This window comes from Lissotriton helveticus, chromosome 11, assembly GCF_964261635.1.
Source record: "Lissotriton helveticus chromosome 11, aLisHel1.1, whole genome shotgun sequence".
Taxonomy (NCBI): Eukaryota; Metazoa; Chordata; class Amphibia; order Caudata; family Salamandridae; genus Lissotriton; species Lissotriton helveticus.
In genome coordinates, this window is record NC_136072.1 from 151,436,586 (window position 1) to 151,453,520 (window position 16,935).

General features: G+C 46.4%; 1 protein-coding gene across 2 annotated transcripts in view; it reads right to left on the reverse strand.

Annotated features, from left to right (window-relative positions):
* The window catches only part of ZBBX (zinc finger B-box domain containing), a 509,107-nt gene that overhangs the window by 232,136 nt on the left and 260,036 nt on the right, over positions 1 to 16,935 (reverse strand). For both annotated transcript variants that reach the window (XM_078665923.1, XM_078665922.1), the window contains 2 exons: positions 4,574 to 4,694; positions 3,815 to 3,921 (listed from right to left, as the gene is read on the reverse strand). In XM_078665923.1, coding sequence (XP_078522049.1) covers positions 3,815 to 3,921; positions 4,574 to 4,694 — 228 coding nt within the window. The remainder of the gene's footprint in view (positions 1 to 3,814; positions 3,922 to 4,573; positions 4,695 to 16,935) is intronic.

Below are 16,935 nucleotides of genomic sequence, written 5' to 3' on the forward strand. Positions count from 1 at the left end.
TTAGACCTGCATAAGTTATGCCCTGTGCACACAAAAAGGGCTGAATAACTCCCCCCGCAGTGAGTCTGGAGCCAGGGCAGAAGGGAGGACCTATGTGCACTTCAAAGGTCTGTATTTGAAGTATCCCCCACTTCAAAAGCACCACTAGGTATAAGTACTGGGCCTCATACACAGCCACTTCTGGAGCTATGGATGCCCTGCCAGGAAGAATGACTGCTGAAGAACTGCCACTCTGCTAGACTCCTGCTTTGCTGATCTGCTGCCTGCTGTCCTCCTGCCTATGTAAGAAGGACTTTTTGCTTCTTGGTGCTATTTTACTTTAAAACTTTCAAATCCAATATATCAAGTTTTACTAATTGTGTTTTTGTTGTTTTGGTCAGACATGTCTATCTTTTTATGCGGGGCTTTCAGTGATTTACTGAAGTGTTGCACAAATACTTTACACACAACCTCCAAATTTAAGCCTGACAGCTCTGTGCCAAGCTACAAGACAGTAAGCACATGTTTTTTTGGGGCGGGCGGTTGTTTTATATAGCTCAAACTTCACCCGAGGATTCAGAGTGCTTTACATGAGCACCAGTTGCATTACAGACGGATACATTAATTTTGGTAAGCACAGGGAGATTAAGTGATTCTCCCAGAATCACAGGATGTTGAGCGTCCCTGCAGAAACTCAAACTCGGTTCCCCAGCTTCTAGGTCGACCGCTCTAGCCATAAGGCCACATCCTCTCCCCTGTTAATGTTAATTCATGGTTTGCCTGTCTTTTACCCTGACTAGGATTGTGGCTGCTGCTTGACCATGGTTCCTACCCCATTCAACCAACACCCCAGTTCTTAGCAATACTCTTTTACCCGGTCCGACTAAAGGACACTCATCAAGGGAAGACTCACTTTTTCAACATGGCTGAAGATGCCTGGTGCTGGGCTGAATAGAGGCCTCTGTTAAAAGCCTCTAGAAGCAACCACTCCACAAGAGAACTTGACACTTGAAGGGTGGTTCATCCACCGAGGGTCTGATGCCGTAGATGTCATCACAGTCTGAGGGGAAGGAGCAGCCTGACCTGACCCCGGCCCAACTAACCAGAGACAATGTTCCGACCTGACTGAGTCATCTCAGCTGAGAAAACCCTGGGGTCTTGGATTTTGGTGCGGTCGCCCCACCCTGGAGCCTGGAGGGGGTTAATCTTAGACTAGCTTCCTAGGGTATGGGTAGGGGGAGTTGACATGGCCATTCTGGGTGGCAACTCAAGTGATAGAACCAGAGATCAACTGAGGCCACATTGGTGCAAGTTCAAAACGCTATAAGGTAAGAAGGAGCGGAGAAATGGTGACAGGCCATTCCCTTGTGTTCAATAAGTTGGTAAGTTTAGAGTTAGGGCAACAGATTCTTACTTTCAGGGTGGGAGAGGTTAGTGACAAGGAGGCCAATTACCTCACAAAATTGGGAACTTCTAGTTTGAAGTCAGACCAGGTCATTAGTGGAGACAAAATCTACTGATATGGAGAGCGGGAAATTGAGGAACCAGAGGCAGGGCAGACCCAGGAAACACAACCCTAAGAGTAGCGGCAAAAGGAAACACTTAGATACACAACCATAACACATGAAATATAAGAGAGGTGAGCCACATCAGTAGAAGGTCTTGTGATGAAACGTCAACAGCCTCTTTAACAAGCTAAAACGCAGGAATGGTGGCATAATACATTAGGAAACAATCCCCAGACCTAATCCTCCTACAAGAAACAAATGTAGCGGGCAACACAGTCCAGTGCGTTAACAGAGGTCAATGAATAACACTGGATCACTCAACATATACTAGGGGCTATATAGGGGTGGCGATTCTGGCCAAAAGAACCCCCATTTCCAGATGGTCAGGACCTGGGTTGACCCACAGGGACGATATGTGGGAATCCATGGCACCAAGGCACGGACACGCATGTTCATCTAAGCGTCTACGCACCCCCAGGAGTTCAGCAACCAGGGGTCCTCCGTTTGCAGATGGAAGCATACATACATGTAGTGGGTGGAGGTTTTTTTTAATGAAGTAATGGATATCTCAATTCACAGATTGTCCATGAGCACAGCATCGATCCCCGCAAAATCCTGACTGACACAACTCTCCCAAGCAATGGGTTTCTTGGATGTTTGGGGGGGCTAAAGATCCAGCAGACAGGCAGCACTCCTTTTTCTCTACGGCCTACAAGACCTTCTCTTGACTGAACTACGTATTCGTCCCTGTGGAGCAATGCCCGCCCACTTCAGCAGAATATCTACCAAGAGGAATCTCAGATCATTCCCCACTATTGATAATGTAGGACACAGACTGGCACTGAGAGACCAGGGTGGCGCCTGTGCAGCTGGGAGCTCCAGAACAAAGACATGGTAAACGGCCTGCGGTTCGCATCCACCCAATAACTGAAGGAAAATAAAGGCTCAGTCCCCTCCCCTGTGACTCTTTGACAGTCATACAGGACAATCCTTTTCAACAGCACATAAAACATAATATCCCGGAAAAAACACAGAGACAAGCCTGGATGGTGCAGATGGAAACAGCCATACGGTAGATTGAGCAGTTATACGTTAGAGCGAGCAGCCAGGCAACAGTGGTTCACCTTGAAGCAATGCAAAAGGCATATCATGCAACAGCACATAAGGAGGCTGATGAGCCCTATCTGGCCTCACTGCAAAAATGGCCTGGCACAGCCGATGGGAGGTAGCAGCAAGATGAGTTGGCGAACTCCGAGACGCCAGAGGGTCCCAAATCACAACTCACAGGGGAATAGCTAACGCATTCACAATTTACTACCAAGCACTATATGAGGCAAGGCACACCTCCAGAGAGGCAGATATAGTGGCCTTCTTGGGGGGACTCCCACTCCTGAAACTTGATTCGGCATGCAGCATAATGCTTTGCACATTGCCTCTAAATTTAAGCTTGATTTGAAACAAACAATCAGAGGGTTAAGCACAGGTTAATTTAGTGACCTTTGTGGTTCACCCTGACATGGATTGCTTTTATGATTTGAGTGGGAGTTCCGCCCCTCTCAACTAATAATCTAAGTTTTCACAATGGTAAATCAGGATGCAAGAAGTAATTCCCCATTTCAGGGAAAAGCGTGTAATGACTTTGCAGCAGAAATATCAACTTCTTTGCCAGCAGGCGCCAGCTCCTGTGTCTGCGAATAGGTGAGGAGGAGGGACAAGATTTTCATGCTGTGCTTTCATGCAAACCAGGCCTTGCCGCCTCACAATTTTGACTCTACACACCAAACCTTTGCTATAGTGTCAATGAAACATGGTGGGAATACACAGTCAAGGCTGTCTGGGGACACCCTAGGTACCCTTTCAGGGAGGATTTTTATATTGACCCCCTATGCCAGATATTCACATAAGCACTGGATTTCATTGACCATGCAAACAGAACAGTTTCTATAGCTGAGTGACAATTTTCCTCATTACTTTAAAAGTGGAGAAATGTAACCATGAGTAAGAAAATACATTTTTTACATGTGTAAAGGATTACCTGAAATATTTTGAAAATGAAACATGAGCATATCTATATTTTAATTTCGAAATAGAAAATATTCAAAAGAAAACACTATAACTGGAAATGTTAACATCTGCCACCTGACACAGAAAAGTGATAAACACTGAGGTCAGATATCAACAGCATTCCAGTGATGTGTCATGGCAACATTTTGAAGCAATGGTAATATTGTTACAGCGGCCCCACCTTTATGCATATTAAACAGGTATATGTGTCACGTGAGCCCCTACCAAACATCACTTATGCAAGAAATACATTGTGATCATACCTGTAAAACTACTGTCTCCTTCATTCAGTGCATCCTGTGAACCATCCAAAAATCTTTCAGAGCTTCGGAAGTCAAGCTGAACAGGCGGTAACTGCTCTACAGGAGTTCTAAAACCAAACAAAAGAGGATGTAGTTAAATGGTTAAAAACATTAGAAGGATCTGTACATATCTGTTTAGTAGATGCAGCCAATGCCACTGTCATAAAAATGTATGTCAGATGTGTCTGGTAAACTGGATGCAATGTAGGTTTTTAGGATAGACAGAGACTAGGTAAATGATTTCTATTCAATTAATTGTAAGGAAATGTATCTTATGAGGATATCCTTAAACTCAGGCATGGATTTAGCCCTTTGTGACCTATGGCCCACATGAATGTTTACGTGATGCAGCATAAATATTTATGAATGTCTAAGGAAGTCACAACATTTCATTGTGCTATTGTGACATCTTGGTCAAACCACCCTTAATGTCTCACAGTGGGCCGAACTACTCAAGCTAAAGCCCGAATTATTTTTTTGCACAGAGAATATGTACATTTCCAAAGTTTTATTGTCATCAGTCTCTTTTTTCATCCCTGATTTTAAGCTCCATGATTCTGATGCTGGCAACATGCCTTACCGTTAGGGTCAGAAGCACCGTATGAATTTAGGTTATCTTTTAAGAACTCGAGAATAATTATTCAAAAGAAACAGACTAGTAAACAAGCAGAGTAAAAGCATGGCTTTCAAAGTTTTGTTTTCAGTGTGATGTTCACATACCTTCTGTGTTTCTTGAGCAATAGCTTCTCCATATAATTCAAACTGTTTTGGGTAAATTCAATTTCAAAAGGTTTGCTTACAGAGCTCATTAGTGTTTGCACTTCAGATTCTCCAACTGATTCTGCAAGAAGAAACACAGAAAACAAAAATATATAGAGAAGTAGTACTGCAGATCAGATATATTGTTATTTTTAACACAAAAGTACATACAATTAAAAAAAATAATGTTGAATATTGTACAGAAAAGTATTCACTAAACAATAACTTTTCAATTTTGTTTTGCTTAGATAAGGTAATAGGGCTCCGGCCCTTTTAAACAATAAGCCCCACCTACCCGCAAGTGTGCCGGGTCCAGGGTATCTGCACAAGCGGGCAAGCGGGCCCCCTCCCTGAGTCATTTTAAGACTTTAGGGACCTAACCCCCAGGGCCTGCTTTCATTATTATGGGGACAGGGGCACCCAGCCCCTTTCCCGTACCGTTTGAGACCATCGACACCCTATCTCCTGGGGTTGACTTACTTTTTAAGGGGGAAGGGCATATGCTCCCCTCTTCAAGCCATAACATGGCACTGGGGACCCAACCCCCTGGGTCCAAAGCAACTTGTAGTTGCCATGGGTGGCCCGGGCTTGTGGGCATGGAAAAGCAGTGCCCCGGGGATGAGGCAGGTGTTGGGTGTTGGGCAATCACGGGAGGTTGGGTGCAGGGACAAGATGCAGGCCCCCTCTTATTGTGCCATTTTGGGGCCGAGGACTCCATCAGATGGGGCCAATTTACTTTTTATGGGAGAGGGGCATGTAACATCCATTCCCCAAGCCATAACATGTCCATCGAGACCTGATCCCCTGGGGCCAGAGCAACTCGTAGCTGCAGTGGGTGCCCCGGTCCCAACTGTGACACCAAAGGCAATTTGAGGTCTTGGGGCTTCCCATAATCCCTGCTGGCTCCCCTGCTTGCAACCATCTTGGGTGCGGCAAGAGCCAGCTACATTTTTCAGTCTGCTCCCATCAGGTAGGAGCAAACCTGTCTTCCTTAACCCATAAAACTACGGACATGAAACAGCAGGGTCCTGGGGGAAAGGGCATGGTTGGGCGCCCCCAGGGCGTTGGGAGCAGGGCCTGGCTACAAGCCATGCGCAGCAGTGGGTGGGTGGCTCCGGGGGCTTGGGCGCAGGCCTTGCGCCCAAGCCCACACCATGCGCGGTGATGGACATCTTACTTTACATTAAAAAACATAAAAGGTCACTGAAAAAGACAAAGGTTAAAGGGGCATTATATTCACTAGTTATAGTTATGTCGTGTAAGCATCACTCGTGCCCTAAATGAACTATAGCTTGCACCCTTGCCATGCAATGCTAATTACCTCCCATATTACATCACTCATAACATGTTTTATGACATCACTGATAACATCACTGCAACATATGAAATGGTATAAATAATTACAAGACTGTGCATGGTAGGGGGCGCTAGTTATAGTTACTGTTGAGCATGAGTAATAATTGCGTGAGATGACTGTAAGTGATGAGTTTCAGAGGTTTTGTTAGCTTAAAACGGTATGTTTTAACCGAGATTTTCACCTAACTATAAAAAAACTTCAATCTTTTTCCCAGTCAATATAATATGTGTATAAAAAAAAATATATATATATATATATATATATATATATATATATATATATATATATATATATATATAGAGAGAGAGAGAGAGAGAGAGAGAGAGAGAGACTGACTGTAGGGGATATGGAAGACAGTCTGTTGCTTGGTGGAAAAGGATAGGTAAAGGCACTAGAATATAACATTCCACAAGGGGAGAATATGGTGAAATAAACGCTGTCAAAAGTCTTAGAACTTTATATTGAGTTAAGTTCTTGGCAAAACAAATGAGGCCCCCCTAGACCCAACTGTAGGTGCACAGCAAAAATGTGGACGCACATTCAGTCCAAAACACTATTTTCAGACAGGGCCACTGTTTTTCAAGTTGTTTAATGAAAGTCATAGAAAGGTCAGTTGTCAAGAGCATGCCCGTTTCAAGACTGGCATTGTTGTGAAGGACAGAGGCGTGTGGGAGGAGTGATGGGAGTTGGTTGGTGAGTGGCTACTGTCGCAGCTTTGAACCTATAATGTCACTCCAAATATCATGGGAGGAGGAGGAGGAGCTTATATACTGCAGTCTTTTGGTCTAGTATGGGAGGTCTGACCAAAGGTCGTCATTCCCATGGTTTCAAGGATACAAAGGTTATGACTTAAACAAGCAGGCAAAAAATAAACCCAGCTTTAGACACAAATGGAAGACTTTTATTTTAGAAGCAGGTGCAACTGTCAAGGTTTCTTCAGTCTCCCGAAAGGAAAACAAGACTAAATTATACTTCCAAGTGAAAGGAAACATTACATAACATCCATATACACATAAAACAACACAAAACAACACTAAATTATACTGCCAAGTGAGAGGAAACATTGCATAACATCCATATACACATAAAAAAACACAAAACAACACTAAATTATACTGCCAAGTGAGAGGAAACATTGCATAACATCCATATACACATAAAAAAACACAAAACAACACTAAATTATACTGCCAAGTGAGAGGAAACATTACATAACATCCATATACACATAAAAAACACTAAATTATACTACCAAATGAGAAGAAACATTACATAACATCCATATAGACATATATTTTACAGACCTAGTAATAAGAGAGTCAATTAACGTGTGACATTAAAATAGGAATAATATTCTTAGTGAAAAACCTCTATATTTTGAGGGAAGATGTTTCTGTCAAGTCAGGTCCTCTCATCGTCTAACGAGACTGCAGACATAAAACATTTTCAACGCACCCACCAGCTTCTCCAAGCTTCTTTAATTTCAGCAAATTTCTTAACGCAGGGTTACATGATTCTTCTTCGAGTTTGCTGTAACATTTTAGGTTGTTTATACAGAGACTTTCCCTCACGCACACACCTGACATTAAACTCCTTCATCTTATCTATAAATGAAAACTCCACCATCTTCCCTCCTAATGCTGGTAGCAAATATATATTTGCAGCTTGTCCATTACTTCGGAATAAATCACAGGCCACGATTTATTCTTGCTGTGGCTTCTTTAATAAACTCCAAAAGAGGAGACCCTGTGCTGTGGTGTTCGACAGTTCTGTAAGACCACAACACCTCATCCACCACCAATTTCATTGGCCCTCTGCTTGGTTAGCCACCTGCTGGGTATCCTTAATTACTCTGTTCAACCTCTCAAAGGGTCGGATGGGTAAGATATTCATTATAACACCCAACCCAATTGTACTACATTATACATCTGAAACTCCACTAAATATCATTTTATAAAAATTAAAATGGTAAACTCGTTGCCAGAGGTCACTTCACTCATGAACCTTAGCTCTGGCCACAAATAGTGGTACTCAATAAGCACCAACATATAGCATGTCCCCCTATAATGTCTGGTGCCACTTTCATATATGGTGCAATAGACGATATCAGCTTCAACGATTGGGTATCTGTCCTGTGCACATTATTACTCCTGCTTCAAGACAGACTTCATGGTCTCCTTTATCTCAAAGGCCCTAATATGCTACGAATACAAATCCCTCAATTTGTTGACATGACGCCACAACAGTCCATCATGGGCCATATCGCTCACCACCAATCTTGAAATATCCATTGCCATCAACTTGTAACCTCTCATCATTCACCAAGGGCCTACAAGTAACTCACTTAAAACCAATTCTTAACCAAAGCGTAATATCTTGAGTCGCCACACTTACATAGCCATGATTCGCGAGAAAGCAGCTCTTCACCTTTAATAGTAACCCATTACACAGTCACAGATCGTACTCAAGTACAGAATACTTACATTGACTTTCCTTAATGTTGTTGAGGCTATTTGGAACATCACACGTCAGTCTTGCTAAATTTAACTTGACATTGCCCAAGTCTATGACTGCTTACACAAGTGTTTAATGTAGTCCGGATTTTATATCAAACCTGAGATGGGGAACATCCTTTGTGGCATTCATGATGTGATCAAATTCAACTGTGTATTCGCAATGCATTCTCGTGGGTTTTAGCCTTCTCTGCTAAACTGGGAGTACAATTTGAGAAAGATCAGAACTTGACCCCTTGTGTATACGGTTCCTTATGACAATATTGCCCCCCAACATGTCGGTCTTCAGGACCACAGTATCAGTTGCCTGCTCAAGATTCTGTAGGGCCTGCCCTTCCACAATTGTAAGGTTTTTGTTAGCATATCTACCCTTCTTACCCCATGTATCCTACATCTTCTTAAGGTCTCTAGTCAAAAACCTATAGAAAACATCTATAGTGTTGCCTGGTGGCAAAGGAGGAGTAAATGTAGATTTGGGTTTCAAGCCACTATCAATATCCAGATTGGGTGCAATGTCTAATTCTGTTAACTGCTAGAAATGGGGTTTCAGGTTGGCTAGGGTATGCACCTAAGCCATCAGACCCACCAATCTAGTCAGGGTAAGGGAGTTACACACCCAAGATAATCCATGCTCACCTCTTGGTAGCTTGGAAGAGTCAGGTTTATCCCAGAGCGAATGTGTAAAGCGTTTGTACAACACACACACACACACACACACACACCAGTGACACACTAGGCACACCACAAAAATAGTCCACACAAGGTTATATAAAAATATCCTTTGTATTGTACATAAAAACACCTTAGACCACAATCACATAAATCACTTTGCCAACCAGGCAATTGTCATCCCATTGCAGGATAGTGAAATCCAGTAAATAATTATAGGTTGCATACGTTGTACAAATATGATGAAAACATCACCTTACACCATCACTCTACATATCCTGCAGCTCCTGAATTAGTACTCGTTACTCTGTAAATAAATGAGCTTTGTCAATTATGTAAACCTAATGCACAAGTTACCTTCGGTAACGAAATATCTGTAAGAAACATTAGTTAGTTATAGAATCCTTACCTTAGAATTACCCCCAGGCTTCAGACTGGATCTGATTGATTTTTCAACAGCAGTACCTCTGCGCGTCAGAATGAGGCGTCAGTTGGCTCCGCGTCCGTCGTCAGTGTCGTGGTCGCCGGGATGATGTTGCGGCAGCTACCTAGACGTCGCCCTCGCGCGCTGACGTCAGTTCTATACACGACTTTCGGCGCAAGAAACACAGCCATGCAAGACACTGACCATTGGTGCACAAAACTAGGGCCCTGAAAAGGATGTCCTAAATCCTAGAAATCCATTCGCAGAACGCGGAGGATGGGTGGGGTGGTAAGAAATCTATAACTAACTAATGTTTCTTACAGATATATCATTCCCGAAGGTAAGTAACTTGTGCATATGAAATAAACACGTTAGTTATAGATTCCTTACCTTAGAATAGATACCCCAGTAATTCCAACCCCGGTGGTGGGTCTGCGAACCAAGATCACACCAAAAAGTCTTGGAGAACAGAACGACCAAAGAAGCCGTCTCTCCGGACTTGGCTGTCCAGGCAGTAGTGTTTGGTGAACGTGTGCAGCGATGCCCATGTGGCTGCCTGACAGATTTCATTTAGAGGCACTCCCCTTCTCAAGGCAGTAGTGGCTGCTGTCACCCTGGTGGAATGAGCACGTAGCCCGACTGGAGGCTCCTTTTTGGCCAGAGAGTAACCAGCCTTCATACACAAGACGACCCACCTAGAAATGGTGCATTTGTGTATGGCCCGACCCTTCTTTGCACTCACGTAACCAACAAAAAGTTGATCATTCACTCGGAACTGCTTTTTGCGGTCCAGATCGAAGAGCGCACATTTTGGGTCTAGACGGTGGAGCCTCTCTTCTTCCTTTGAAGGATGCGGAGGCGGAAAGAAGATGGGGAAAGTAATGGTCTGCCCGAAGTGAAAGGCAGTGACCACCTTAGGAAGAAAGGATGGACGGGTCCTGAGAACACCTTGTCCGGATGAACCGATAAGAAAGGCGGTTTCGAAGAAAGGGCCCGGAGCTCACTCACCCTTCTAGCAGAGGTGATGGCTACCAGAAAAGCAGTCTTAAGAGTTAAGAGACGTAAAGGACAGTTGTGAAGTGGCTCAAAGAGAGCACACCTCAAATAAGTGAACACAAGATTCAAGTCCCACTGATTCATAACAAAAGGGATTGGAGGAAAAAGATGTGTTAAGCCTTTTAAGAAACGGTTAACTACCGGGGACTTGAAAAGAGAAGGCTGATCTGGCAGCCGAAGGAAGGCAGATATAGCCGAAAGGTAGCCTTTGATAGTGCCCAGAGCAGAGCCCTGCTGGGCTAAAGAGAGAAGGAACAAACACACTTCAGAGAGGGAGGCAGAAAGGGGATCCACAGCCATTGCTGTGCACCATGCCACAAATGTATTCCACCTGCAGGGGTATACCGTCTTTGTGGAGGGACGCCTGGCTGCCAAGATTACGTCACAGACTTCGGGAGGCAGGTCGAAAGAAATCAACTACCGCCGCTCAATCCCCACGCAAGGAGGTGTAGACTGGACAGGTTTGGGTGGAGGACCACCCCCTGTTGCTGCGACAGAAGATCCTCCCGAAGAGGCAGTATGATCGGAGGATCGATGCAGCTCAGGATACCAGACTCTTCGTACCCAATCCTGGGCCACAAGAATCACTTGGGCCCGGTCGCGCGTGATCTTCAGCACTCTGGCAGAAGTGGTATAGGTGGAAAGGCGTACAACAGACCGCAAATCCACTCGTGACGAAAAGCGTTGCTGAGCCAGTGATGCCTTGGAAATTCCAACGCGCAGAATTGATGACATTGCATGTTCTCTTCGGTGGCAAATAGATCTAACCAAGGCTCTTCCCACTGTTGAAGAGACCTTGCACCACCTCCGAGTGAAGACGCCATTCGTGATCCATCATGCACCTGCGGCTGAGTTCGTCCCCCCTGGAGTTCAGAGAACCCGCTAGGTGTTGAACCACCAAGGAAATGCCTTGATGTATTTCAGAGGCGGGGGTCCCTTGCCATAGGGTCAATGACACCATCCCGCCTTGTTTGGTGCAATATCACATGGCGGTGGTGCTGTACGTGAACACCTGCACTACTCTTCCCTGGACAGAGGGAAGGAATGCCTTCAGTGCAAGACGAATTGCCCGGAGCTCCAGAAGGTTGATGTGAAGCCCGGATTCCGCCGGAGACCAGAGGCCTCTAATCTCCACCTCTCCCATGTGATTGCCCCATCCTAGAAGGGAGGCATCCGTCACCACAGTTTGGTCTGGTTGGGGAAGGGAGAGGGATCTGCCATTGACCCAATCGTGGTTCCGATGAAAAGGAGCTTCTGAGAGGGAATCAGGTGCGGCTTTGGCACGTTGATAGTGAACCCCATCAAATGCAGGAGGTCGGCCATATTCTGGAGGTGGGAAACGACAGCCTGGGGCGAGTCGCCTTCAACAGCCAGCCATCGGGATAGGGGAAGTCTGTAACCCCTGATCTGCGCAGATGAGCTGCAACCACTGCCATCACTTCCGTGAACACCCAAGGGCCACTGGTATGGCCAAAAGGGGGCACAGTGAACTAAAAATGGTCGTAGACTACTGTGAACCGTAGGTAACGCGGATGGGCAGGCAAGACGGGGATGTGAAAGTAAGCGTCCTGCAAGTCCAACGCTACCATCTAGTCTCCAGGGTCGAGGGCAGATAAAACATGAGCCAAAGTTAACATCTTGAACTTCTCCTTCCGGAGTAAGCGGTTGACGGCCCTGAGGTCTAAGATAGGATGCAGGCCTTTGTCCCTCTTGGGCACCAGGAAGTGGTGGGAGTAGCAACTACGACTTACTTCTGGCACAGGAACTCGTTCTATAGCTCCCTTGGCCATGAGGGCCAAATGATCCTCCGACATGCGATGGAGTGTAGGTGGCATGGAGGGAGCTGTAGTCTTGAAGGGAAGGGAGTAGCCCCTTCGGACTATCTGCAAAACCCACCTGTCCGATGTAATGTTGCACCAGTGAGGGAGGTGATGGCGGGTCCTGCCACCCACTGGCAAGTGGTGGCCCTGAAAAGTCAGACTAAGAAGGTTTGGAGGCTGCTGCAGGGGCGCATTGTTGGACTGTCCTGCCCGCTGGCCCCCAGACGCACGACCTTGGGTCCCATGTCCCCGGCCGCGCATAGGCTGGGTAGCTTGCGCAGGCCTGTGGCTCTGGGTGGAGCGTGGTGCGGCACCCCTTCCATAGCCACGAAAGGTGAGAAAAGCAGACTGCATGGGGTGAGAGGTAGCAGCGAGGTCCAAGGATCTGGCCGTAGCCCTAGAGTCCTTGAAACGCTTGAGCGCGTTGTCCGCCTTGTCGCCAAACAGGCAACAGTCATCAAAGGGCATGTCCAAAAGGGTCAACTGAACATCCCCAGCAAAGCCAGTGGACCTCATCCAGCCGTAGCACCTCAGGGCTACTGATGTTGAAAACATTCTACCAGCGAGTCAGCGGTATCCAACCCACACCAGTTGGCGAACTTTTCTGCGTCTCTACCCTCTGCGACTGCATAGGTGAGCATGGCCCAGGCCTCCTCCGGGCACTGCAGCAGCACTTGCACATCTTTGTCTCACACAGAGTGTGTGTAACAGCCCAAGAGACATGCAATGTTCACCGACTGCAGTCTTAAGCTGGCGGAAGGAAACATCTTCTTCCCAAGATGGTCCAGCTTCTTGGATTCCCTATCAGGGAAGCAGTAGGGAACGCGCCTTTTGATGTTGAGGCTTGGACCACCAAGCTCTCGGAGTAGGGTGTTGGAAGAGGAAAATTTGGTCACTCTGGGCCAGGCGGTGGCGTCGAGCAGTCATCCTATTCACAGGAGCTCCTGTGCTGGGATTGGATAAAGTGCCCAGAAGGATGTCAGTGAGGGCCTCATTGAAAGGCAGTAGGGCTCTGTGGAGGCCGCAGCCGGCTGAAGCACCTCGGTCAGGAGGTTAGTCCTGACTGCCACCCTAGGAAGCTCAAGGCCCAAGGCCTCCGCTGCCGTATGCCACACCACAGCATAGGAGGCCCCACCTCTTTTGCCCATAGTAGGGGGAGAAATCATACCAAGGTCTGGTGAGGTATCCAGACCACGGGCCTCACCCAACTCCTCTCGCCAGTCCGGGTCCTCAAGTTGGTCCGCTAGAGGGTTACCAGACCCCTCCCAGTCATGTCCGTATGCAAGTCAGGGGTGAGGCTGGGGTTAAGGCCGGTTGGGGGCACAACCAGTGTCAGGGGTGTCATCACTGGAATCAGCGCTGGATAAGGTGCCGTGAGGTCAACTGGCACAGGTCCGGATCCAGGCCTGGATCCTCGGGGCCCTCCAGCACGGATGTATGACGTTACAACGCATACTTTTACAACGACTACCATTACAACGAATTTTTTACAACGCAAAAACTTTTACAACGCATACCATTACAACGCAAGATTTTACAACGCAAGTACCTTTACAACGCATACCATTACAACGTAAATATTGGTAAGTATATAATATTTTTTTTAATATACATTATTTTAAATTATTAAAATATAATTAAATTTTATTTAATTACATTTAATTAATTTAATTTAAATATAATTTTATTTTATTTTTACAAATTAACCCTGTACCCCAAAAACCCAAAACTGTCCCTGAACCCTAAAAATACCCCTTTACCCAAAAACTGAAAACTGACCCTGAACCCTAAAAATACCCCTTTACCCAAACACTAAAAACTGACCCTGAACCCTAAAAATGCCCCTTTACCCAAAAACTGAAAACTGACCCTGAACCCTAAAAATACCCCTTTACCCAAAAACTGAAAACTGACCCTGAACCCTAAAAATACCCCTTTACCCAAAAACTGAAAACTGACCCTGAACCCTAAAAATACCCCTTTACCCAAAATCTGAAAACTGACCCTGAACCCTAAAAATACCCCTTTACCCAAAAACTGAAAACTGACCCTGAACCCTAAAAATACCCCTTTACCCAAAAACTGAAAACTGACCCTGAACCCTAAAAATACCCCTTTACCCAAAAACTGAAAACTTACCCTGAACCCTAAAAATACCCCTTTACCCAAAAACCCAAACATATAATATTTTAAAAATAATTATATACTTACCAATACTTACGTTGTAATGGTATGCGTTGTAAAGGTACTTGCGTTGTAAAATCCTGCGTTGTAATGGTATGCGTTGTAAAAGTTTTTGCGTTGTAAAAGTTTCGTTGTAATGGTAGTTCGTTGTAAAAGTTGCGTTGTAATGGTTGTTTCCCTCCAGCACTGGTGCTGAAGCCACCGGCTTTGAAGGCCCAGGGCCCCCAGCCAAGTCTGCGGGGCCCAAAGGCGCGCCAGCAGAGTTGGGCTGCCCAAAGATGCTATACAGCGATTTGTAGAAAGCTCGAAGCTGGGCAGTGGACGCTCCGGCTCCCAGAAACGGAGGGAAGCATGGAGTCGTTGCAGAAACAGGCTCTGAAGGCGCTGCCCGAGAGCGACAACACTCCAGTTCCCGCTTCGAGTCGGCCAACGACGGGGAGAAGGCGAAGAGTGGCAATGCTTCTTCGCCTTCTTCTTGTGCTTTAACTTACCCGAGAAGTGTGAAGACTTCTATGACGAGTGGTGATGGCTCCGCCACTTGTCCCAAGACCTTCCTTTGACCGGGACCTCGACCGGCATGGAGCAGACTGCTGGGCCTCCAGAAGAGACTTCGGATTCATGGCTCGACAGTCGGAGCGCGACTTCGGGCATGGTTGCGCTCCAGGCACCAGAGGCACACACGGTGAGGATCCGTGACAGACATCAGCTTGTGACAGGAGTCACAAGGCTTGAAGCTGGTCCGACGATGGGACATCCCTACATGCACCAGGAGTCGAAGCCACTCGAAAAAGTTTTAGTCAAAAAGTGGCTAAGGGGCACGCTCTCTTCGGACCTGCGTTGGATGGCGTGGAAAAAGAAAGAACTGACGTCATCGTGCATGGGTGGCGTCTAAGTAGACACCACGACTTTATCCCTGTGACCACAACGCCGACGATGAACGCGGAGTCGACAGATGCCACCTACCGACGCGCAGGGGTATTGCTAAGAAAACATTTCTCCAGATCATTCTGATGCCCGACGGTAAGGAATCTATAACTACGGTCTCTTTCAGATATAACCTTCAGTGTACTGGAACCAGTACACACATTTTGCCCTTAGATCTCTTTGTAAATATATGAGTGTTGTTAATTGCGCAGAAATAACATCATATCCAATGCACTGAGTCAGTACATGCACTGTTACACATTGATCACCTTGTAAAGATGCAAGCAGTATAGAAAAGACCTGAAAACAGGGCGCTGCTTCTTTGGTTATGTAAGCGAAAGGGAGAAATAGCCACTAATCACTTTCGGGACGGACAGGGGTAGCAAGGAAACCACCCAGGAGTGTTGTTTTGTGATCAGCACCGCTCAGGTGCGAGGTTACTCTGCTAGGCAATCCGGCTGCCTGGCAGTTCACCACAGTAAGTGCGGCCAAGGACAAAGTCCTGCCCAACGAACTTGCAAAGGCGGGAGGCGTGTGGGGCTGCTCCTGCACCAGTGTGTGTCAGCGTTGTGTGGCTGGATCGGTAAGGGCAGGGCTCCTCTGGGCAGATGCCAATGATGCTGCGTCCTCCTTGGCTTATGGGGTGTTGCTGGGCAAGGTGGGAACTCCAGTCGGCAGCGCTGGTTGCCCACAAATGCTGGAGACTCCCTCGTCTGGTCTTGCTGCCGAGAGGCCGCACCCATACTCCGCGCTTTTTTCCTTGCCTGGGGACCTCACAGCACAGCACAGCTGGCTGTGCCTCGGTGTGTGAACTTCATGGTTGGAGGGGGATCGGCGCAGCAATAAGGCGATTTCCAGCAGAGCAGCGCCATGTACTTTCCATCAGTAACAGAACCAGAAAATGCTCAACAACGTAAAAGCACTAGGACACACACCCCAAAGTGAAAGAACAAGCAATTTCCAAATTAGGTGAAAACACCAGAAGGAAAACTTTGATGTCCCTAATTCTTCTAGAACAGGAGGCCAGCACACACAAGCCCTTGGAGATTTCCTTCTCATGCAGGATACCACAGCAGGGTAAAAAGAGTCAGTCCTTTTCCTCCACCACAGATAGAAGCAGCAACTGCAGGCCATCCCACCCATCTCACAGAAAAGGCAGTGCTCCTCACACAGTCCTTCTGCTCTTCTTCTTGGCAGGGCCCTCTTGTTTCATGAAATAATATAACGTCCTGGGGTTTTCGAACAAATATGTGTACCACATTTTGATATTGTTCTCCAGTCCAAACCAGTCTTATCCTCCCTGGTGCGGCATGACCAAAGGGGGCGGAGACAGCATTATGAAAAGGGGGCCCAGCCTATTCAGATGCAAGCAAAAC